The sequence below is a fragment of the Aythya marila genome, assembly GCF_965140915.1.
Source record: "Aythya marila genome assembly, chromosome: 5".
Taxonomy (NCBI): Eukaryota; Metazoa; Chordata; class Aves; order Anseriformes; family Anatidae; genus Aythya; species Aythya marila.
In genome coordinates this window covers 62,197,591-62,217,502 of record NC_139046.1, presented here as the reverse complement: position 1 = coordinate 62,217,502, position 19,912 = coordinate 62,197,591, and the positions used below count along the sequence as shown (strand labels likewise).

The following is a 19,912-nucleotide window of genomic DNA, read 5'->3' as shown; positions in this document are numbered from 1 at the left end:
AACTGGTTAGTAAAAGACAAATCTATGATTGGTACAAAATGATGGTGCAGGCTCTGATAAGGGAAATGTGTGTCCCTATCTTTCTCTATGACCCTAGCCTGTCTTTCAAAGTCTAAAAAGCATGGGAGTGTTTTGGAAAGTGTAATTGTGGCAATTTTAATAACAGACTGTATAAGGTAATGGCAGCCAGAGCACATTAAATGAAACAATATCCACATAGGCCTGTCAGAGAAGGGCCAAATGCTCTAGCTGTCTCATCCTATTGACGATCAGGCTGATGCTTTGTTGCCACATTGGGATACATGGATTTCAGTTATTTTCAATAATCATTTGGCATACAAGAAACGTACACTCTGCCACTTGTGAGGTGCTGACACCTTCTGCCTTAGATAGCCGCACAGCTTAGGAGCCTGGGCTTCCCGTGCAGCCAGTGGGGAAGGCGGCAGGCTTTTAGCTTGGGCATTCAGCATCACTCTCTGGAGACAGCATCTTTTCTGTGTGAGCACAGGGAGCACAGTAATGTAGGCACCAAGTTTAAGGCAATTTGACGAGCCATTTCCTTACTATATGCCTGATACTTGTTTCTTCCTACTTGTTGGTAGGGCAAAAGAAAGTAGTTACACTCAGTGAACCATGTGGTTTCTCTGACAGTTGTTTCTGCCATCTAAAATTAAGCATTTCCCTGCTTTCTGTCGTTTACAGAGAAGTGTCTGCCTGTATTTTTTTTCCCCTTCAGTCTTATTTTTCACTCCTTTCTCAGCATGAGACAGGCTTGCTGCGCCTGCCTCTGCTTCCCATTTGCCACGTGTGAGAGGCTGAGCAGAGGAACATTGTGTGCTGCCTCAGGACTCGGTGGGGCTGACTCGCAGAGCCTCACGGACTGAGAAACTGCAACTGCTGGAGGAAACTCTTCAATGCTTAAGATCAAGGCACTACATTCCTCCTGGCTTTTCTAAAGATCCCTGGCTATTTTATCCTTTTTTTTTTTTTTTTTTTTTTTTTTTTTTTCTTTTCTTTCCTCTATGGACCAATCTTTAAATTGCCCGTACGAGCTTGAGAAGATAAATGTCATGTAGATAAATGTCCCATGCTAACTCAGCATTTCAGTACGTAGAATTCAAGAGAATAGGAAACGTGGAGAAAAATAAAGGAAAAAGAAAAAAGCCTGTAGAGGGAGCTGATCTGGAAGCAGGGCTGGTGATCAGAGACATGAAATAGCAAACCTTTGACAAACACTGTGACCATATGCGCCATGGGGGTCTGACTCAGCTTCCTTTGAAGTCAGTGATAGTCTGCTCCTGTCTTCTGCAGCAATTGGATCAGCCTCGTTAAGACAAGCATGGCCTCTATACTATGCTGTCTTTCTTCCGATCTGTCTTGGCTTCCAGTAGAGACATCATATGGAAGGAACAAGGACATTTCTTTGCTCTTTCACTGTAAATGTGTTTTCCTTTTGCAGCAAATACAAATGAATACAAAAGCACTACAGCTTTCAGATTGTAAATATTCCTTGCCTTGGTCTCTGGGATTAGAGAAGTGATGTTGTTGAGGAGAAATGCTGAGGTCAAAGCTGCAAACCTCTGGAGCCAGCCCAGCAGTATGGAAATCTTCCTCATTTTTGTGCTGCTGCCACCACAGCCCTTCCGCGAAGCTTCCTTCTGGTGTGGGATCCACACCTGTGGGTGCCCATCAGTCTCCTGGTCTATGTGCCTGTGGAAGGCAGTCACAGTGCACTGGGATGGGGATAAATGCTGTTCTAAGGCAGTTTAGGAAATCCGCACACATTTGTTTTGCTTGTGTGCTGTCTTGGGTTTCTTGTAATTTGCCCTTCCTGTTCTTGACACCCAAAAACCAGTCTGTCTGTGCTGCCTGGCACTCTTTTTGCATGTGTGGTCCTTTGTGTCTCTTCCACCAAGAAGAGCACACATCCTAAAAAAAAAAGTGGTTGTCTCAGGTTTGAAAACTGCTGAAGACCACACAAATAAATTATCTCTTTTAGTTCACTGGCTGAACAAAACACTTGGTTCTAGTGTCAAACCAGTAAAAAAAAACAGGTTGTTTCAGACTGATCAGACTATTTCATTATCAGAGATTTCTTGGGGAAAGAGGTTACTCTTACAAAAAAAAAAAAAAAAAAAAAAAAAAAGAAAAAAAGTGGCATATTTAATCTCAAGACATCATTTCGAAATGAAAAAAAAAAAAAAAGGACCTGAAGTAAATTGATTTTTAGGCAAATGATGAAAATAAGTAAGTGCTCTTGAATGGCAAATCAGTCATCTGAAGAAACTCACACAGCTCTAGGGAAAGGGTTAAAATCCCTGTGGTGTCTCCACTGACCTCCGTGTTACACTGAAGAGGAATTTGGCCAGAGCTTTCTTTTGGTAGACAATCTGAGTCAGAAAAGCAGCCTCTGCTCATTATTTCTTGCTCCTCCTTCTTCTCTCATCCAAGACTTCTCAGGGCCCGTTTCTATACTTAATATTTTAGATCAACATTTGTAATGCTGATTTTAGCTGGATTCAAGCTATTTTGTTTTACATAGTGTCTGGGAAGGAGAATCACCCTAAGCTTTTTAAATGCTTTACCATTTAGAAAAGGTTTCTTTTCAACAGATGAACTTGTTTCTTCTCAGAAGTTTGGATAATATGCAGACTAATGTAATAACATTAGTAATCTGTTTTCTCAAGGAAGTGTGTGTTTAACCACTGTCCAATATAGTTGGGTATTTTGAAATCTGCTGATCCGTTCTAAAATGCTTGCTTGACCTATACTTGACTTGGGCTTACAAGAAGTTTTATTATGCTAGTACTGTCCAATTAGCTGTATTGTTGTGATTGTCATATCTAAAGCTGTAGCATTTAACAGTAACATTTACTGTGCAATGTCTATTTATTTTTCTTCCTGCAGAAGGAGTCAATCAGTTCTATAGTCCTCCTAGGACATCTGTAGCTTTAAATTATTTTGAGAATATTTGTTACTTCAGATTTATCCCATCCATTGCATTCATCAAAGCGTCTTTCTTTTAAGTATTTCATGCACCTGAAGGCATCCTTTCTATACAGCATGTGGACTGACTATTGACAGTGCAACCTCTGTAATCAGATTCCCTCTGGATGAAATAATTGGCTTGTGACTGCCAATTCAAACATTCTTCAAGAGCAGCAGTTATTCAGGCCGCTAATTAAAACAATGCGAAAACATTCACTCTTGTGCTTACTTTTGACTAGAAATCTTAGTATGATGCACTACTGAAGCAGACCCCTGGTTTTACTGGTAACGTGTGAATGTGTGATCTTGCTAATCACAAGCTCTTATCGCTATAACTGACAGATCAAGCAGACCTGTGTTTCTAGGCTTATCAGTAAACTAGAAACACAAATCATTTTACTTTTCTTTTGTGCGATGAGGAAATATAGTATTCTGTCTAGAATGAAAACTGATAGTCAAAAGGACAAGGGTATTAATTCAAGCCATGCTCTCGTTGAAAGTAACTATACCTCAGCTGTGACCTCTGTGAAAAGTGAATATTGTCTCTGTGAATAATAAACCATGCTATAGCTTTCTGTCCAAACTTCCTAATTAATACAGTATATAATAAAACCTGGATTTTTTCTAAACCTTATATATAATAGCTTGAGTTCTGGTATATATATTGTACTAAACCCTGAAGTTTCACAGTCAACTTTAGATATAATGACAAAAACAAGATTGTCCAAAGCTTTGAACTTCCTGTGCGTTTCAAGCTTCTGCAGATTCAGGTTTTGAATTTGAGTAGATGACTTGGGTGGGATGATTTCCTATGCAAGGTGATCGGAAAAGTGGAAGGACCGGGAAATGGTTTAGTGGGGACTGTTAGCGTTAGGTCAGAGGTTGGACTCGATGACCTTGAGGTCTCTTCCAACCTAGAAAATTCTGTGATTCTGTGATTCTGTGACCCTGTGCGTGAAAATCCTGAAGTTCTAAGCCAGCTGCTGATTATGTGTTGTCTGAACTGGATACAAAACTTTCATTTTACTGGTGGAGTTCATTCCTCTTTGTGCTTCTTAGCTTGGTGAGAGGTTTAGTGAGTTCAGTATTTCTGCGAAGACGAGTTGCTCCACCAGTCCTTAGATGGAAATGGCTGCCAAAGGGTTTTGGAGCTCATTTAGATCTATACTGTAAACTTTGGTTCTGGTTTTCAAAGACTGAGAAGACAAAGATTGCAGTCTGCTTTTCAATGTATTTTTTCATTTATCTCATATTTAGTGATTAGCAGTTCAAGCCTTCATATATTACCAGCAGGATGAGTACCCTTCTGGGCAAAACAAAATTTATGTAAGTTGAAACGAATAGCTGCTCAGTCAGAAGGTGAGATATATTTTAAAGAACACCCTGAGGATGTAGCATGGCTGGTGCAGAAATTCTTCCCTCATCTTTTACGTTTTTCAATCTTCTCTCTTGGCACTGCTGAGCTGAGTTGCTTATTCTTTCTTTGCCTTCTCACAGGGGAAGAGAAAAACGAAGGTAGCATCACATAAAAGTAGTCTTGTCGTGTGTAAGGGTGGTATGTTGAGAACAGTTATTTATTGCTATTCCTTTCACCCTTTGAGTGGCTGCTATAGATTTATAAAATCTACTGATATACTTTAAAGTAGTTATGTGCCTTAGTTTTTATATATCAATAAATTTTGCACAGCTGCGGATGCTCAGAAGCACGTCTTGTGAAATCTTTGTGTTTTATTAAAAAAAAAAAAAGGAAAGTAAAAAAAATGTCGACCTCATAGCCAAGTTCTCCTCCAAATACTTCCAGCTGCAGCGAGAGGGATGAGTCATGCTGAAAGCTGAGGAGCTTTTCTTAAAGCCTTTCACTCGGTTCACATGATTTTTTTTTTAATTTTACATTCCTGTCTGTTTTTCTTTTCTTAAAAAAAAAAAAAAATAAACACAAAAAAAATCGTGAAGGAGAGTCACCCAAGGAAAACCCGTATGAGGATGTGGAGCTGAAGGGCCGTCACGCGGGCCGAAAATCCCATCAGCTCCCCGAGAACTCCCTAGATTCTTTGCACAGGATGTGGACTCCGCAGGACAGGAAATACACATCACCTCCCCAGGTAATGCACGGCTTCGCAGCGCGCGAGTTGCGTTTCTTTCTGCGCTCAGAGCTTCCTTAAAGCTGCTGCGAGAGAATCAGCTGTGGCACAGGAGGAAGAGCAGCCGCACTGAATGCGAAAGGGTCTCTGGAAAAAGGACGTGATCAAATCCACACATCATTGCTCTTGGCAGCTGTAGTGCAGAGGCTCAGCACTGCACTGCAGAAGCTGATTGCTGTTTGGAATAGCCCTGATGAGCGCTGGCTGTGGGCATCCACGTGGCTATGGGCAGAATCCTTCTGCCAGTTGTTTGGGGAGCTGAATCTGGCCCTAAATCCTTTGTGTGGTTACACCTCTTTGTGAATTCCTCAGTGTTTGTTTGATGAGCTTTTAGTAGGACGGGAGGGAGAAAGTCAGGTTCTTAATCTTGCTCCTGTATGATGTGAGGCCTCTTGTGGCTTGCTAATGTGAAGTATGTAGCGTGGCATGGTTTCTTGTAAGATGGAGAAGGCAAAGTATGCCCCCTGCCCTAGTAAATAAATGAATAATAAAATAATTAGAAAAACCTGAGTGTCTGCATTTAACAAGGCTGTATAAGCTGTGTTGGCAGCATAAAATAAAACACCGGGAACTCTACAGAGTTTCCATTTTGTGGTGAATTTTCCAAAGCAGTGTGTTTGCTGTGAAAGCTATGAAATGCTAGATTGCTATGCTGTTTATGGGATCGTTGTGTTCATAAGGAAAAACATAAATTTATCACATACTTAATTTTGAGATTCAAAGCTCCTTTTAACGGAGCTTTGTTTTGTACTGAATCAACAGAAAATTTGCAGTTAAAAAAAGGTCAGGAGGATCTACGTTTTTGTCATGTAAAGTAACCTAGAACAAAACTGAATATGTTTTCTTTTGCTTATTCAGTTTGGGTACGTGTGAGCACCACAGTCCCAGAGACAAAAGCATTACCAGGATTCTTAGCACACACCTTGCCCATCAGTTGTAAAACAGGAGTATTTTCAGCAAAGGTACTGAAAAGGGAAAAAGTGGGAAGTGAATAGTCAGGCAGAGTAAGGAGAAACAGAAACTACAGCCATGAGGATGACTTTGTAGTGAGAGGCATACTGTGCAGAACAATTACTTTTGGCTGTACTCTGTGTGTTAAAAGGAATTGTGATAGCATTTAGATGGTCCAAAAAGATGTCCTCGTGGGGGTAGGACCCATACAGGTCCATGGTAAGATACTGTCCACTGCTGGTGTCTTACGCAGGGTGATCAAAGAATATACAGATTAAAGTTGCTTCTGTGAAGTTTCTCAGGAAATAAGTATTCTCTGGTATCTACGCAACACGGCTATCTTTATTCTGGTAGCTTCTTTTTGAAATGCCGCCAGGAGTTTCCGTCAGTCCTGCCATAATTGTGCTGTCATTTTGTTGATATATAAAGCAAAGGGACACTAAGAGCAGGTCAGCTATGAGCCTGGGCAGTTCTCTGATGACCAGAAATAGAACGGTCTCAATTTCCTGAAAAATGGCAGCTTTGTCAACAATTTATCACCCAGTTTTTCCAGCATAGCAACATAGCTGGATTAGCAACATGACTCTTCAGTCATGGATGATGATAAACAAGATGGAAGAGATCAGAAGGTCAGCAGGCTTTCACCAATCATCTCCAAAAAGAACTTTCATTTCTAGACAGCTGCAGATTTTCCTGGCATGCAAACCTGTGGTAAGCAGAGACCTCAGAAACACTGGCTTGTGGTCATTTTGAATCCCAATCTCTTCTTCTTTCCCTTTTGTTGTTTTCAATTATTAAAGTCATCAGATAGAAAAATAATGTGTTATTGATGATGATGTGTTTGTGATGCAAAACCCACGCATACAGAAACACCTACTTTTAATCCCAGATTGTATGGCCCTGTAGTAGGTAAACCCTCCAAGTAAAACAAATGGGACATTTGCTACTGCGGGTAGCAGTCTGTCCTTCACTTGCATCATAGGGAAGCTGCAAAGAGAACCCAAAGACCTGACCTTGCCAGCCTGCAGATTAACCTTCCCAAGAGCTGGGCAGAGCTGCTTTGAGGACTGTTCCAGGAGAGTGAGAGCCCCATTTTTTTAAAGATAGATGTTACTTGATGCCTGTTCCCACCAGTGAGAACTTGCCTTCCTTGCTACAATGATAATTGATTTGTCCTTTAAAGAGAATTCCTTGGGAAGGCAGGACAAAGCTGTAACCCAGCCTCTGCATATTGATGGATCTTAAAGCATCTTGACATGGTGGAAATTCAGCCAGCTTGATTTTCTACTTTCTTTCTCTAGGAGGAACAGCAGCCTCAGTGTAGTCACTCTGGATTTTCACCACTGCAAGTGAGAGAGATCAGGCCCATCATATCACTGTTTTGATGTCCATCAGACTTCTAAGTTAGGTTTGAATGCTCATGGTGTGGGCGCATGGAAATCCAAAGCCAAATGCAGTCTACTGTTTTCTTTGAAATTTAGATAAAGCCTTAGATATTGACCCCTGTTTCTTCAGTTTGACCTTGCACCCTCTTTTTACACATACTTTATAGGGTGCAATGGTGCGATGTCCTTGCGTAGCTACCACTCGCTCACAAAGAGCTTCTTCTGCACTAAACGTTGACAAGGAGGGGAAGAGCTCAAGCTGTTCTTGTTCCCACAGCTACCTTCGAAGCCTAGCAGCCAGTCTCTGCGTGTTGGGAACTGGTCAGAAAGGAAGAGCCACCGCTTACCACGGTTACCCAAGCGGCACAGCCACGATGACATGCTGCTGCTGGCTCAGCTTGGCATTCCCTCTTCTCCCTCCAGCCTCAATGAGGACAGCCTGAGTACCACAAGCGAGCTACTGTCTACACGCCGGGCCAGGAGGATCCCAAAGGTACTGGCGGGATGATCTGGTCCCAACAAATTGTCCTCTAGGGAGATAAAACTCAATGAAAGGCCTCAGATACAAGGCTTACGCTGGGGTTAGGTCACCTGTCTGCAAGAGCCTGCAAATTTCTATCCCACCTTTAGCCATTATTTATTTATTTATTTAGCCATAGAAAAGCTCTTTTTTTTTTGCATCCTAAAGGAAATTTGAGATCAAAACAGAAACAGTAACTCTTGGGAGCCAAAATGTATTCATTTTTTTACACACATCCCTACTGTGAAATCCCTTCTCTAAAATTACATAGCTCTCCACTGGTCCAAAAGTAGCAAACGTCTGATTGCCATCTTTGCAATGAGTTGATTTTAAGCCAATTCTGTTTTCCATACGTTTCTTTAAGTTTTGTGGGCCAGAGCATTTTGTGTACCTAACATTATGATTTTGCATGGGTGGTGGCCAATTATTATTTATAATATGGAGCAGCATCTGAAGTGTGTTTTTTTTCCCATCACTTGTTTGGTTTTGAGAAAACAATTATTATTGACTTAATATGTTTCTCTGCATTTACTCACAGCTTACCCCATCCTCATAACCCTGTTGTCTTGAAGGATTTGAAGCAAAAACTGATTTTCTATTTTGCAAGGAGTTCAAATTTTCCAATTCAAAATGAAATGTGGAAAAAACCTACAAAGAAACACAACCCCCTGAAAAAAAAAAAAAAAAAAGCATACCAAACAAAACCCAGGCCTTTCCTAGTACAATAGCAACAAAGGGGAGAGAACTGCCAATATATTTATTTTTGGCTTCTGAACAAAGGCAATTTTTACTGTATTCAGCTCTTTCCTTTTCTTATTAAACAGTATATTTTAAAGTATGTGGCTGTAAATACTGTGACTGGGGAGAGATTTTTATGTCCCTGTCAATTAGTTTGAAATTCTGCCTAAGCCAGAAGCAAAGAAGAAAATTAACATTATGTCCTTAATATTTACTGTATTTTTACTTTCTTGAAATATACTATTTTACTGCACAAATGAGCATCTTTGGAGGAAGTTACTCTAGCTTACAGAGTAGTGTACTTTGGTTCTGAGTAAAATTTTGAAACTTTGGGTGTTAGTTTTGTACCCAACTTTAATTTTTGTCAGATTTAAGGAACAGACAATCGCCCCACGCAAAATTATGCTTTAAACATATGAATGTTTATGGTTTTCTCATAAATTTCATGATAATTTCTGCCTTTGACAGCTCTAACTTCTGGAATCATGTATTAGTGGATAATCTCATGTTTTTATTGAGATAATATTAGTTATTAGAGAAAAGACTTGAACCTGAGAAACCCCTGTCCTGCATCACTGCCCCATGCCTGCATAGATACACAACACAAAGAGAAGATAGCAGGGATGCTTCATGAAGCAATATCTAAATGCTTTTTTTTTTTTGATATATATAAAAAGAAGGGCTTTCTTCACCACCATGCAGGTGTTTTACTCTTGGTGAAGCAGCTCAAGTAGACAAAGTGCTAAGCAACCCAGCGAAGGGAGCACAAAATCCCAGCAAGGCCCCTCACTGGTTGCCGTTTTTCCCCAGAACAAATCTTGATTTAGTTATTGGTTACCTCCTCTGGTCTGCTGTCCTGGCTCCCCTCCTCAGCTACTTTGGGCTTCTCCTTCTGGTAATTATGACTCGAATACCCAACCACATAATGGTGTGTGTTTGGAAATGGAGAGAGGGGCCTTATTTAGTTCTTATTGTGCTCAGTAGAAGCATAAAGAGAATTTGTGCAGTAACTAAAATTTGCCATAAAAAATAGGTATATGTTTCAAATAGCACTCCTGATAAAATACATAGTCAGCATGATTCAACTGTTGGAGGGACTGCATGAGATTTTGTACTAGTCTGAGCTCTGTTACTGACTTTCTATTGTGTCTATAGCAAATCAGCTTCTATCTCTGAGTTTATTTCTCTCTGCAAGCTGAAATAAAACAGCTTTTGCAAATTGTGTAATAGTTCTGTTAGTAAAGCTGCTATGGAATGAAATATGCTATTATGAACCATTATAAAGATTAATTGCTTCGTATTTGTGACTTTTCAGAAATAATATATTGTTTAATTAGTAATTTTTAGTAATCCCAACATCTTGTTAAAGTCACTAAACATCAATACTTTCCTTCATCTCAAATTATTTTAGATAGGCAGTTATTATATGGATTAGTCTTGTTGAGGGAAGTCATAAAGATGATTAGCAGGAGTTAAAACTCCAGCAACTGCTTGCTTTAGCCAGCACTAGTAGCTCGTTTTAAAATACATTTGTAGATAAGGTTAAGAGTGAAGAAAATAGATACAGAACCTCTGAAGGTCAGTAAGTACAGCACAAGTTGGAAGGGGAAGGGAGGAGAAGTCCATATGGGCCAGATCCTCAGCTGATATAATGTGATTCAAACAATGGGATTAAAAATAAGAGAGTTGCACTTTGAACTAGTAAAGGTTTAAGGGCATCCAGCTGACCTATAATCCATGGTCAAATTGTTTAGATAAATCCATTAATTAAAAGTTTCGTAGCAGGGAAATGTTTGGCCTTACTGTTTTCTCACTTTCCTATTTTGCAGCTTGTCCAAAGAATCAATTCCATCTACAGTGCAAAAAGAGGGAAAAAACGATTGAAGAAGCTTTCTATGTCCAATATTGAGACAGCGTCCCTGCGAGGTACAACACATGCATCATGGTTCAGTGATCCATTTGAATATTAGAGAATTAACAGGTTCCTGTCTTTCATTTGCATGTACCTCAGGCTCAGCTTTGTTTAGAACTTTCTGGTATGAATGATATTAACTTTGTGAAAGGAGAAAAATGGGGATAAGCTAAAAATAAACCATATTATCACAGATGTCTATGCAATTAATCTTGTGACCAGCTAGACTTACTCAGCCTGTTCTTTAGTTCACTTCTTCAGTAGTTTGCATCTCTAAGTTTTGTCCAGAATTACAATTTGACTCTCTAATTCATTCATGCTTTTTCCTGGCATGAATATTTGATTATAACTCAGCCTGTGCTTTGGATTGCTTCTGGAAAAGCATGGGCCCTGAAAGAAATTCAGGCTGTGTTTGTAATAGGAGTACAATGAAGTTTAATACAAGTACACCTCAGAAATGCATCTTATTGCAAAATTACTTTTGCATGTTACTCTTGGTCTGGTGATTCTGCTGATTAAATCTAAATCTAATTCTGCTGATTAAAAATGTTACCCAGACAAAGCTGGTAAGGCTTCCCTTGACTTCTCAAGTGCTACATAACTTCCTTTCAAAACAAACAAACAAACAAACAAAATAAATTGCAAAAAGTCTGAAAAAGTAGTGGGTGGGGTAAAAATTCATTTTTAAAATGTCTCAGTCACCTCTTTAGCTTAGCATAGGTGGCAGTTCAGTGCAACCATTTGCTGGAAGGGAGAATGAATTCTACATTTTCACCAAAATGAAGCTCTTGTTCTCAAGCAAAATTAAAAATTATTTCAATGGAAACATAATTTAAATAGTCACTCACACTGTTTATTTCAAGATGTTTTAAAACTCAGGAGGACAGCCTGTGTGGATCACAAGGTTCAGTGTGAGGTGTGTGTTTTTCACGGTTTCACCACAGTAAACTGAGTTCGTGTTTGCTTTGGTTTTACATTAACTGATCCCTCTGTCTCCTCTACAGATGAGAACAGTGAGAGTGAGAGTGACTCAGATGACAGGTTTAAAGGTAAGGGGTCAGCCTTTAACAGCTTCTAGTCAGCCACTGTCACGTACCTTGTCAACATACATTCTCATGCTACTGCACATTGTTCCTGTCCATGACCTGTATTTTCCTTCCTGAACTATTCTAACTTCATTACTGTAGAGCTCACAAAAATTCCAACACAGCAGCATGAATGTGGAAAGCAAGGACAAAATGAACTGTGAGGATCTAACAAGGATTTGGCAACTGTGCCAGATAATGAAGAACAGGACCTTTGATAGATTTGCTTTGTCAGCTACTTCACAGATGCTAGTATTTTCCAGACCAACTACTGGGTGCAAACTGAGAGGGATGAGGTTGGATAAATATACTTTCTTCTTATTCATATGCTGCTTTAAGTGTTTGCTTCTAGCTGCTGTTGGAGGCAAGATACTGGGTATGATCCAGTGTAGCAGTTCTCATACTCTTTTATAGGTCTGCAGTCTGCAAATTGTAGAAATTCCTTTATCAGTACACGGCACCTGCACAAACTCTGCTTAAGCCAGGCCAGTAAATTAGTCTGTTATTTTCAAGAGTCCTGATAAATGGACAGAACTGTAAAAGAAAGTCAAAAGCAGCAAAAGCAGACTTTTATTACTAAAAACCTATCTTATTATTAATAAGTGAGGGCAAAAAATACCCACAGGAGCACAGAGCTGTGGTTATAAGATGAGGAGAAAGTGTTCTTATCTGTCTGCTACAGGTATCACCTGCTTACTGTTCATACAGGAAACCTGGCTGGAAAAAAAATATCTGAGGAAAAAAGATGTGTTCCAAATAGGTGGTGGTAAGACAGAGAAACTCACCCAAAACAAGCTGTATGCAACATTGTACAGCAATATCTGCAAAACAGCTTATTCCTCCTTTGTAGACAGATACCAGCCCCCAAACACTTGTGATTATGTTTCTCTTTGTGTCCAAAAAACAAGGGGGTTGCTTTTACCCATAACCCACAATTAAGAAAAACAGGGCCTCTCTTATAAATACTCTGTTTTCACTGGAAACTGAGAAGCTTTTCCCCTTGCTGTTGTGGAAAGGAGGATCCTCATTCTGATGTTGCTATAACTTACTGCTTCTACATGACCTTATAATTACATAGATGCTCTCAGGGCATCTTGAGCCAAAGATCCAGTTGTCATGTGTAATAAAACAGGATTTGTTAGGTCCTCATTTGTTGGGGTGGGCTCTTTGGTTTTGCCCTTTGCAAATATGAAGCACTGTCCAGCCACATGAGAGTCTCAAGGAAAACAAAGCAGGATCTTTCTTGGGAATTGGCTTCCCTCGTGAAGTCACACCATGACCAAGTGCTGTATCAAAATAATTTATAATTCTTGTGTTGTTAAACTGGTTGTAGGACAGCTGATCATGAAGGGATTTTCTTTTATTTTTATCAGTTAATTACTGCTGTGATCAGGTGCTTGTAACATCTTATTTTCTTACAACAAGGGAGAGTCTGTCTTTTGCAAACTGTGTCAATGAATATGGTCTTAAGGGGTTGACATGTACTACTAATATTTTGTCTGCCATTGCACAGAGATCCTGGTGTGAAGAGGTGGGGAAAAGCATGCAGGCATCTGTTTTTACTTAGGTGTTTTCACTTACTTGTCTACCAGAACTGGTAACGATGACTGACTAGTCCACCAGAGAGATCTGGAGACAAGTCATTGGATCAAGGAATATCTTTCAGTCAGGACTGAATGTGGCTATAAATCTAAATCTGCTCCTCAGTCTGAATTGGCACAAGCAAAGCAATCCTGCAAGAAGCAATTTGCACCTTTTTTTCTCCTCTCTCCTTTCTTTCCCCCTTCCCTGGAGCTCATTCCACAGCTTATATGAACTATGCCTATGCTGTGGAGAAGGAGAAAGTACACCTTTGGTGGCTCTTACCATAGAGCTGTGCTGTATAAGGACAGGTCATAGAAGTGCTTTTCACCAATGTAAGCAAGGTCCAAGTCAGGCCTGAGGAGAGGTGTTAGCCGGAAGTTCTGGTGTGTTTGCATTATAAATTTCACGTAAGAGCTCATAATATAGTTTTACATGTGAAGGAAAAGCAGACCTTTGGCAGGACAACAGTTATGAACTGCAAATGATTTCAGTGACTTCATGTTGCATCACTTCACTACTTGGAGAGAGTTTTGATTTATGGGTGGAATTATTGAGGGAGACTATAGTATTAAGGTCTGATTTTGTAAGGAGAACATGCTTGGAATAATATACTGGCAAATTGAAAGTCCTTTGTGAATGGCCTGGCTTACACATACACGTTACATTCCCAGGTAATGATCTGCATTTTTTTTTTTTTGATGCTAGCTCATACCCAGCGTCTAGTACACATCCAGTCAATGTTGAAGAGGGCTCCAAGTTATCGAACCCTGGAATTGGAGCTAATCGAATGGCAAGAACGGGAGTTATTTGAATATTTTGTGGTAGTGTCACTGAAAAAGAAGCCCTCTAAAAACACTTACCTCCCAGAAGTGACATATCAGTTTCCCAAGGTAAAGAAAAAATCTTATGTACAGCTTACTCTAAATGCCTTGTAAGATCATTACTTTGCGAAGATCAGTAAAGTGGGAAAATTAACAGAATCTATTTCTTAAATTGAGTTAATCATTCCACTTTCAGATTTTTTATGAAGGAAAGTGAAGGTGACTGAAAGCTTTCCATATTTACAAAATTGTCTTTTCCAGTGCTGGAGAGTTTAGCCTAACAGTAGGTGCTTTAAATATTGTGTTTAAATTCAGTTTCTAGGTATTTCACTTTCAATTCAGTTTGGCTATATTAGGATTTGTTCCAAAACCCACTGAAATCAATGGAAAGACTTCGGCTGAGCTATGGTATTCCTCTTGTGTTCTTGCAGCAGAAAGGAATTTGAGATAGAAGTGTGTTTTAAGTGGACATTGTGCAACAAGGGAGTTTCAGTCAATTAAAAAAAAAACAAAACAAAACACACAACAACAACAAAAAAACAACAGCAGTGATGATTTCTGTTATACTTGCATCTATAAGATTGTCCTGGGGTAGTGCCTCTCTTCTCAAAGCACCAACAAGGAACAAGCTGATAGGCCTTTGCTCTTCAGAGCTCATTATTAACCCTCTCCACACTGCTGAGAGGTGCTGTGGAGCTGACCCTAACAGTAACTGATTGAACTTCAATTTTTGCCCCCCTGCAGCTAGAAAGACCAACCAAGCAAATGCGTGAAGCAGAGGAGCGTCTCAAGGCTATCCCTCAGTTCTGCTTTCCTGATGCCAAGGACTGGCTCCCTGTCTCTGAATACAACAGGTAAACCTTCTGGTGCTCCTCTTCTCAGAGTGCTGATGGAGTGCATCTGGAGCAGCTGCCGGCTTGCTGATGCCCAATTAAGGAAGCAGCAGTTTGAGACTTTGCCACTTCAGGCTCAAGCAGCTGTATTACTTTTTTTTTTTTTTTTTTTTTTTTTAAAGGTCCCCAGTCAGCCTGGCTTACAGGCCTGTGTGGCTGAGGGAAAAGAAGTTTGAAGGTTCCTCTCAGGGCCAAATCCAGAAGTGTAAATGGAAGTATTTAAAATAAATCTTAAAAAGAACAGGGCCCTGCCCACTACCTGCCCATGTCATCTACCCCAGAGTGCTTACCTAATGTTTCAGGGCACTTCTTTGTTTTCTCACAGCAATGCTCTTCCAAGAACTTTTTGGAGACGTGCTCTGTGCCAGCAGAAGAGCACTGTCTTCCTATGCTGAGAGATAAGTGTAGGGTGAAATAAGGCACATTTGGAGTGTGTCTAAATGGGCTTTCAGTGATGACAAGGAATTAGCATTCACCTGCAGGAATTACTGCAGAAGAGAGTGCATATGGAACATTTTATTGGCTTACACATGGCACGTACAATACAACCATGCTATATTCTGTGTTGCTTGGCTATATTATTTAATACTTGGAAGCACCTGAACAGTGAAGTATTGAACACACTGAAGAAGCAGAGACCTGCATGAGCAACATTGGTGGGAGCAGCATGCAGCCCTGCTTACAGAGCATTCTGCTGCTGCTGCTGCTGCTGTGCTAGGCAGAGCTTCCATGAGCCAATGTTTGTGAAACAAGATATCCATAGCATATTCTGCTATAATTGTATAAACCCTGGCACTGCAGTATGAAGAAGAAGTGTTTAATATAAGCAATTTCAAACTTGCAAAGTAGCCAGGAACATTTATCAGCCCATGTGCAAATTCACAAACACATCTCTGGGCCTGTGCTGTAATTATAGCCTTAAACTGTTGGTGTACTTCTCTGTCACAAATAGTACTTATCCCAGACAAGGATATAAAATGAGCTAGATTTTACAAATCTATGTTATTTTGGGATTAGAAAATGATTTCTCTACTCTTAGAAAAGATCTAGGGTTCTCCCTTTTAAACAAGGCACAGTCCAAAGAGAGGATCTAACTAAAAGGTAAGGGATAATGCAGCATTTGAATACTGCTCTCAAAATCTGTTTCTTGCATTCCTTCTGCAGTATGAATGGGACTGCCATGTCACTGAAATTCAGCACATCTCTCTTGTTGTGAGAAGGTAGCTAGGTTGTCCAGGACCACGCAGACATTTTTGCTCTAATGCTGATGGAATTTGGCCCTGGCATATGCCCAGATGATAGGCAGGTGGAGAGAAGACCCTCAAATGGGTAGAATCTCTCACAGGATAAAGTAGTATCCCTTTTAAAATGCTCTACCTCATAGCTATGCTGTAGTTCTGATAGTAAGATCTGGACAATTTACTTCCTTCTAGTGAGACCTTTTCTTTCATGCTGACTGGGGAAGATGGGAGCCGGAGGTTTGGCTATTGCAGGAGGCTGTTGGTAAGTACACACCTTCATTTCAAACTGCAGAGTTCTGTTAAACAACATCTCAAGACTATAGTCTGAACTTTGAGGCTGCCTCTCATTGTTTTACAACAAAACTGGTTTGCTCACTCTGAAATTCAGAAACCCAAGGAGCTCAAGTATAATAAGACTTTGAAATACCTGTCTGAATCAAATAGATTCCAAGTCCTTTCAGCTATTAATAAGAATGTGGGAAGTTTCTTGTGTGGGAGCCCTCCTTTTAAGTTCTTTATATCACATGCTTTCAAGCAGGAGCAGAAATACTACAGCACTGCAAACAAAGGCAAATGTGGTATTTCTAAACATTTGTGGGTAACGTTTATTCCTCGGACAGCTGCTTACATCCCCAAAGTGCTCTGCCAGCACTGCCTAATCAGTCTGCAGCATATCTGAGATGTAGGTAAATGTGCTCCTACTGGCCAGGGTGGTGTAATGATGGCAGAGAGCAGACCACCATCAGCATTGTTTCAGGACCATGCAATAATATGATGCCTGTGCCAGGAAGTCTTGGTTCTCAGACCCCCTTTCAGTCCTTGCCACCAGGGGTAATCAGTTGGTGGGAAGGGGACCCGGTTCAACAGTTCTGTGTTGTCACTGTACTCATCACGTGGAAAACAGGCTGTGTCGTGGTTCCACTCGAGTGGGCAGCCGAGCTCCACCACAGCCGCTCTCTCACTCCCCCTACTCAAAGAGGAATGGGGAGAAAATATGTGAAAAGGGCTCAAGGGTTGAGATAAGGATGAGAAAATCACGCAATAATTATTGTAACGGGCAAAACAGACTCAGCATAAGGAGATAGTAAGATTTATTGCTCATTACTAACAAGCCTGAGAAGTGAGAAACAAAAGAAAAAAAAACAAAAGCACCTTCCCCCCCCCATCCACCCTCTTCCACCTCCTCCCCCCGAGCGGTGCAGGGGAACGGGGGTTATGGTCAGTCTACAGCGCTTCTCTGCCGCTCCTTCTCGGTCACTCTCGTCCCCTGTGCTGTGGGGTCCCACCCACGGGATGCAGTCCTTGATGAACTGATCCGGCGTGGGCTTCCCACAGGCAGCAGCTCTTCCAGAACTGCTCCAGATAGGGGTCCGTACCACGGGGTCCATCCCTCAGGAGAAAACTGCTCCAACCTGGCTCCCCTACGGGCAGCAGCTCCTGCCAGGTCACCTGCTCCTGTGTGGGCTCCTCTCCACGGGCTACAGGTCCGGCCCGGAATCTGCTCCGGCAGGGGTCTTCCACAGGCGGCAGCCTCCGTCGGTGCAGGGCCACCTGCTCCACCGTGGTCTCCTCCACGGGCTGCAGCGTGGAACCCTGCTCCACCGTGGTACTCCATGGGCTGCAGGGGGACATCCTGCTTCACCATGGTCCTCACCAGAGGCCGCAGGGGACTTCTGCTCCGGCGCCTGGAGCACCTCTCCCCCTCCTTCTACACTGACCTTGGTGCCTGCAAGGCCGTTCCTCACTGCTCTCTCCCTCCCAGCTGCTGTGTGGTGCAGCGTTTTTTTCCCTGTCTTAAACATGCTCTCACAGAGGCGCAAAACAACATCGCTTATTGGCTCAGCTCTCAACAGCTAAAATGAGAGCATGGCCATGTGCATGTGTGTTATGGGGGGAAGAAAACTACATGACGATTTGTGAAATCTATTAAGCCACGTGAAGCACAGTTTAAACACATGTTTCTCTGCCCATTCCTGCAGAACTTACGGGATGGCAGCAAAGCATACAGCAGTTGGCCATCCCTGCACTAGCCAACACTCATCACCAGTTGGATAGATTTGGAGATGGTTGTGAATGACTAGCCAGGGAGTCGTAGCTCCTGTACTATTCACAGGACAGTTGACTGCACTTGGCTGGAGAGCTTATATGGATAATAAATACTGCAGGAGCCTTTTGTATGCTCTGTGCAAAATGAGTATCTGCAGCAATATTGCAAGGTTGTTAAATAGGTATACCCCATCTAAGAGAAAAGGACACTGGCCTTTTCCCCTTCTTTCCTTCTCTGGCATAATTTCCCATCTTTCCAAGCAGGGAACTCTGCCTTCAATAGCTTTCAGAGGTTTCAGGTAGACAGAGCAACTCGCTGATATTAGAACAGCATCCTCCATTCTGCATGCTCCTGTTACATGACCCTGCTCTTACTCAAGTCTCTGTGGCAATGAGTTTTGTCATGCAGAGAGCAGATGCTCTGTCTGGGAGGTCCTCTATTTGTAAGAGGTTTCATTTAAACTAACATAATGGAAAAATTGTTTATCAATTCTGGGGGCGGTATTTGCTTTAGGTAGCATCACAGAGACTCGCTTACTCTGTGTAACAAAGTTTGTAAGCATGGGCTAAAACAACAGGGTTTATCTGTGGAAAGGAAATGTCAATGAAGGCTTGTGTTACAGTAAATCTAGGGCTGGTCAGGAGGTGATTCAGAGATAATTAAGTGGAGCACCTAGAATATATCCTGGCTGATGTAAATAAGCATAACAAGATGTAGTGCAGCAGCACAATTCAATTATTTTTTGTGTTGTCGTTTAAAAGGATAATAATGTGCATTCAGCAAACGTTGGCTAGAATCAAATTATGGAATGTTTTCACTCTACCAGATCAAGGTGATTTAAGGCTTTTGTATTTATGGAAATGTCAGCAAGTTCAAAATCATTCACAGAGCTTATGTTTGTGAAATGCAAAACACGATCAAGTTGACACTGAAGAAATAGCCACAGTGAAAAAGATGTATACGCAGGAATGTTGAGTTAGTTTTTCAGTGAAAGATTAATGTTTTACTCTCTTAAGGCTCTGTGAAATCCACCCTATATTAAAGGCAAGGTAAAAATAGAACATGGACTTTCAGATAGGGCAGAAGATAGGTTAGCACGGTAGGAAATACTAGGCTCAGAATTAAAATCAATACTGCATCCTTCTACATAAATGGTGTTTTGACAAAGCATTAGAGAATTGTTTTTATCCTCTGTTGCCATTGGCAAAAATCAATCAACCAGTCAGCAAAAAAATAATTTGAAAAAATGGGAAAAATACATACTCTTCTGCTAAACCTATCTATTAACTATAGAGCCAGTTAAAAAGCAGATCTGCTGCTGCCCTGGAAGATCACTTAATTCAAGATGTTTCATCTGGTTCCAAAACCTGATATGCAGAAGCTGATATGTCTCATCTCACTGGTACAGCCTACCCAGCAGAGGAAAGAAGAGTAATACTAACTGTTCTCTTTCTGGGGCAAATCCTGCCCTCTGAGACCAAAACTGGCACAGCCTGGGACATAGCAAGAAAGAAGTTTTTTGAAGCTGCAGAGAAACATCTCAGCACTTCTCTGTGTGAGGAAATGGCAAAAGAAGCAGAGATCTGCTGTTATTTGAGTCCCACAG

General features: G+C 41.1%; 1 protein-coding gene across 5 annotated transcripts in view; it reads left to right on the top strand.

Annotated features, from left to right (window-relative positions):
• Window positions 1-19,912, top strand: part of DENND2B (DENN domain containing 2B) — a 160,235-nt gene that overhangs the window by 108,588 nt on the left and 31,735 nt on the right. For all 5 annotated transcript variants that reach the window (XM_082761703.1, XM_082761707.1, XM_082761704.1 and 2 more), the window contains 7 exons: window positions 4,942-5,090; window positions 7,743-7,958; window positions 10,553-10,649; window positions 11,640-11,684; window positions 14,010-14,194; window positions 14,870-14,979; window positions 16,452-16,521. In XM_082761703.1, coding sequence (XP_082617829.1) covers window positions 4,942-5,090; window positions 7,743-7,958; window positions 10,553-10,649; window positions 11,640-11,684; window positions 14,010-14,194; window positions 14,870-14,979; window positions 16,452-16,521 — 872 coding nt within the window. The remainder of the gene's footprint in view (window positions 1-4,941; window positions 5,091-7,742; window positions 7,959-10,552; window positions 10,650-11,639; window positions 11,685-14,009; window positions 14,195-14,869; window positions 14,980-16,451; window positions 16,522-19,912) is intronic.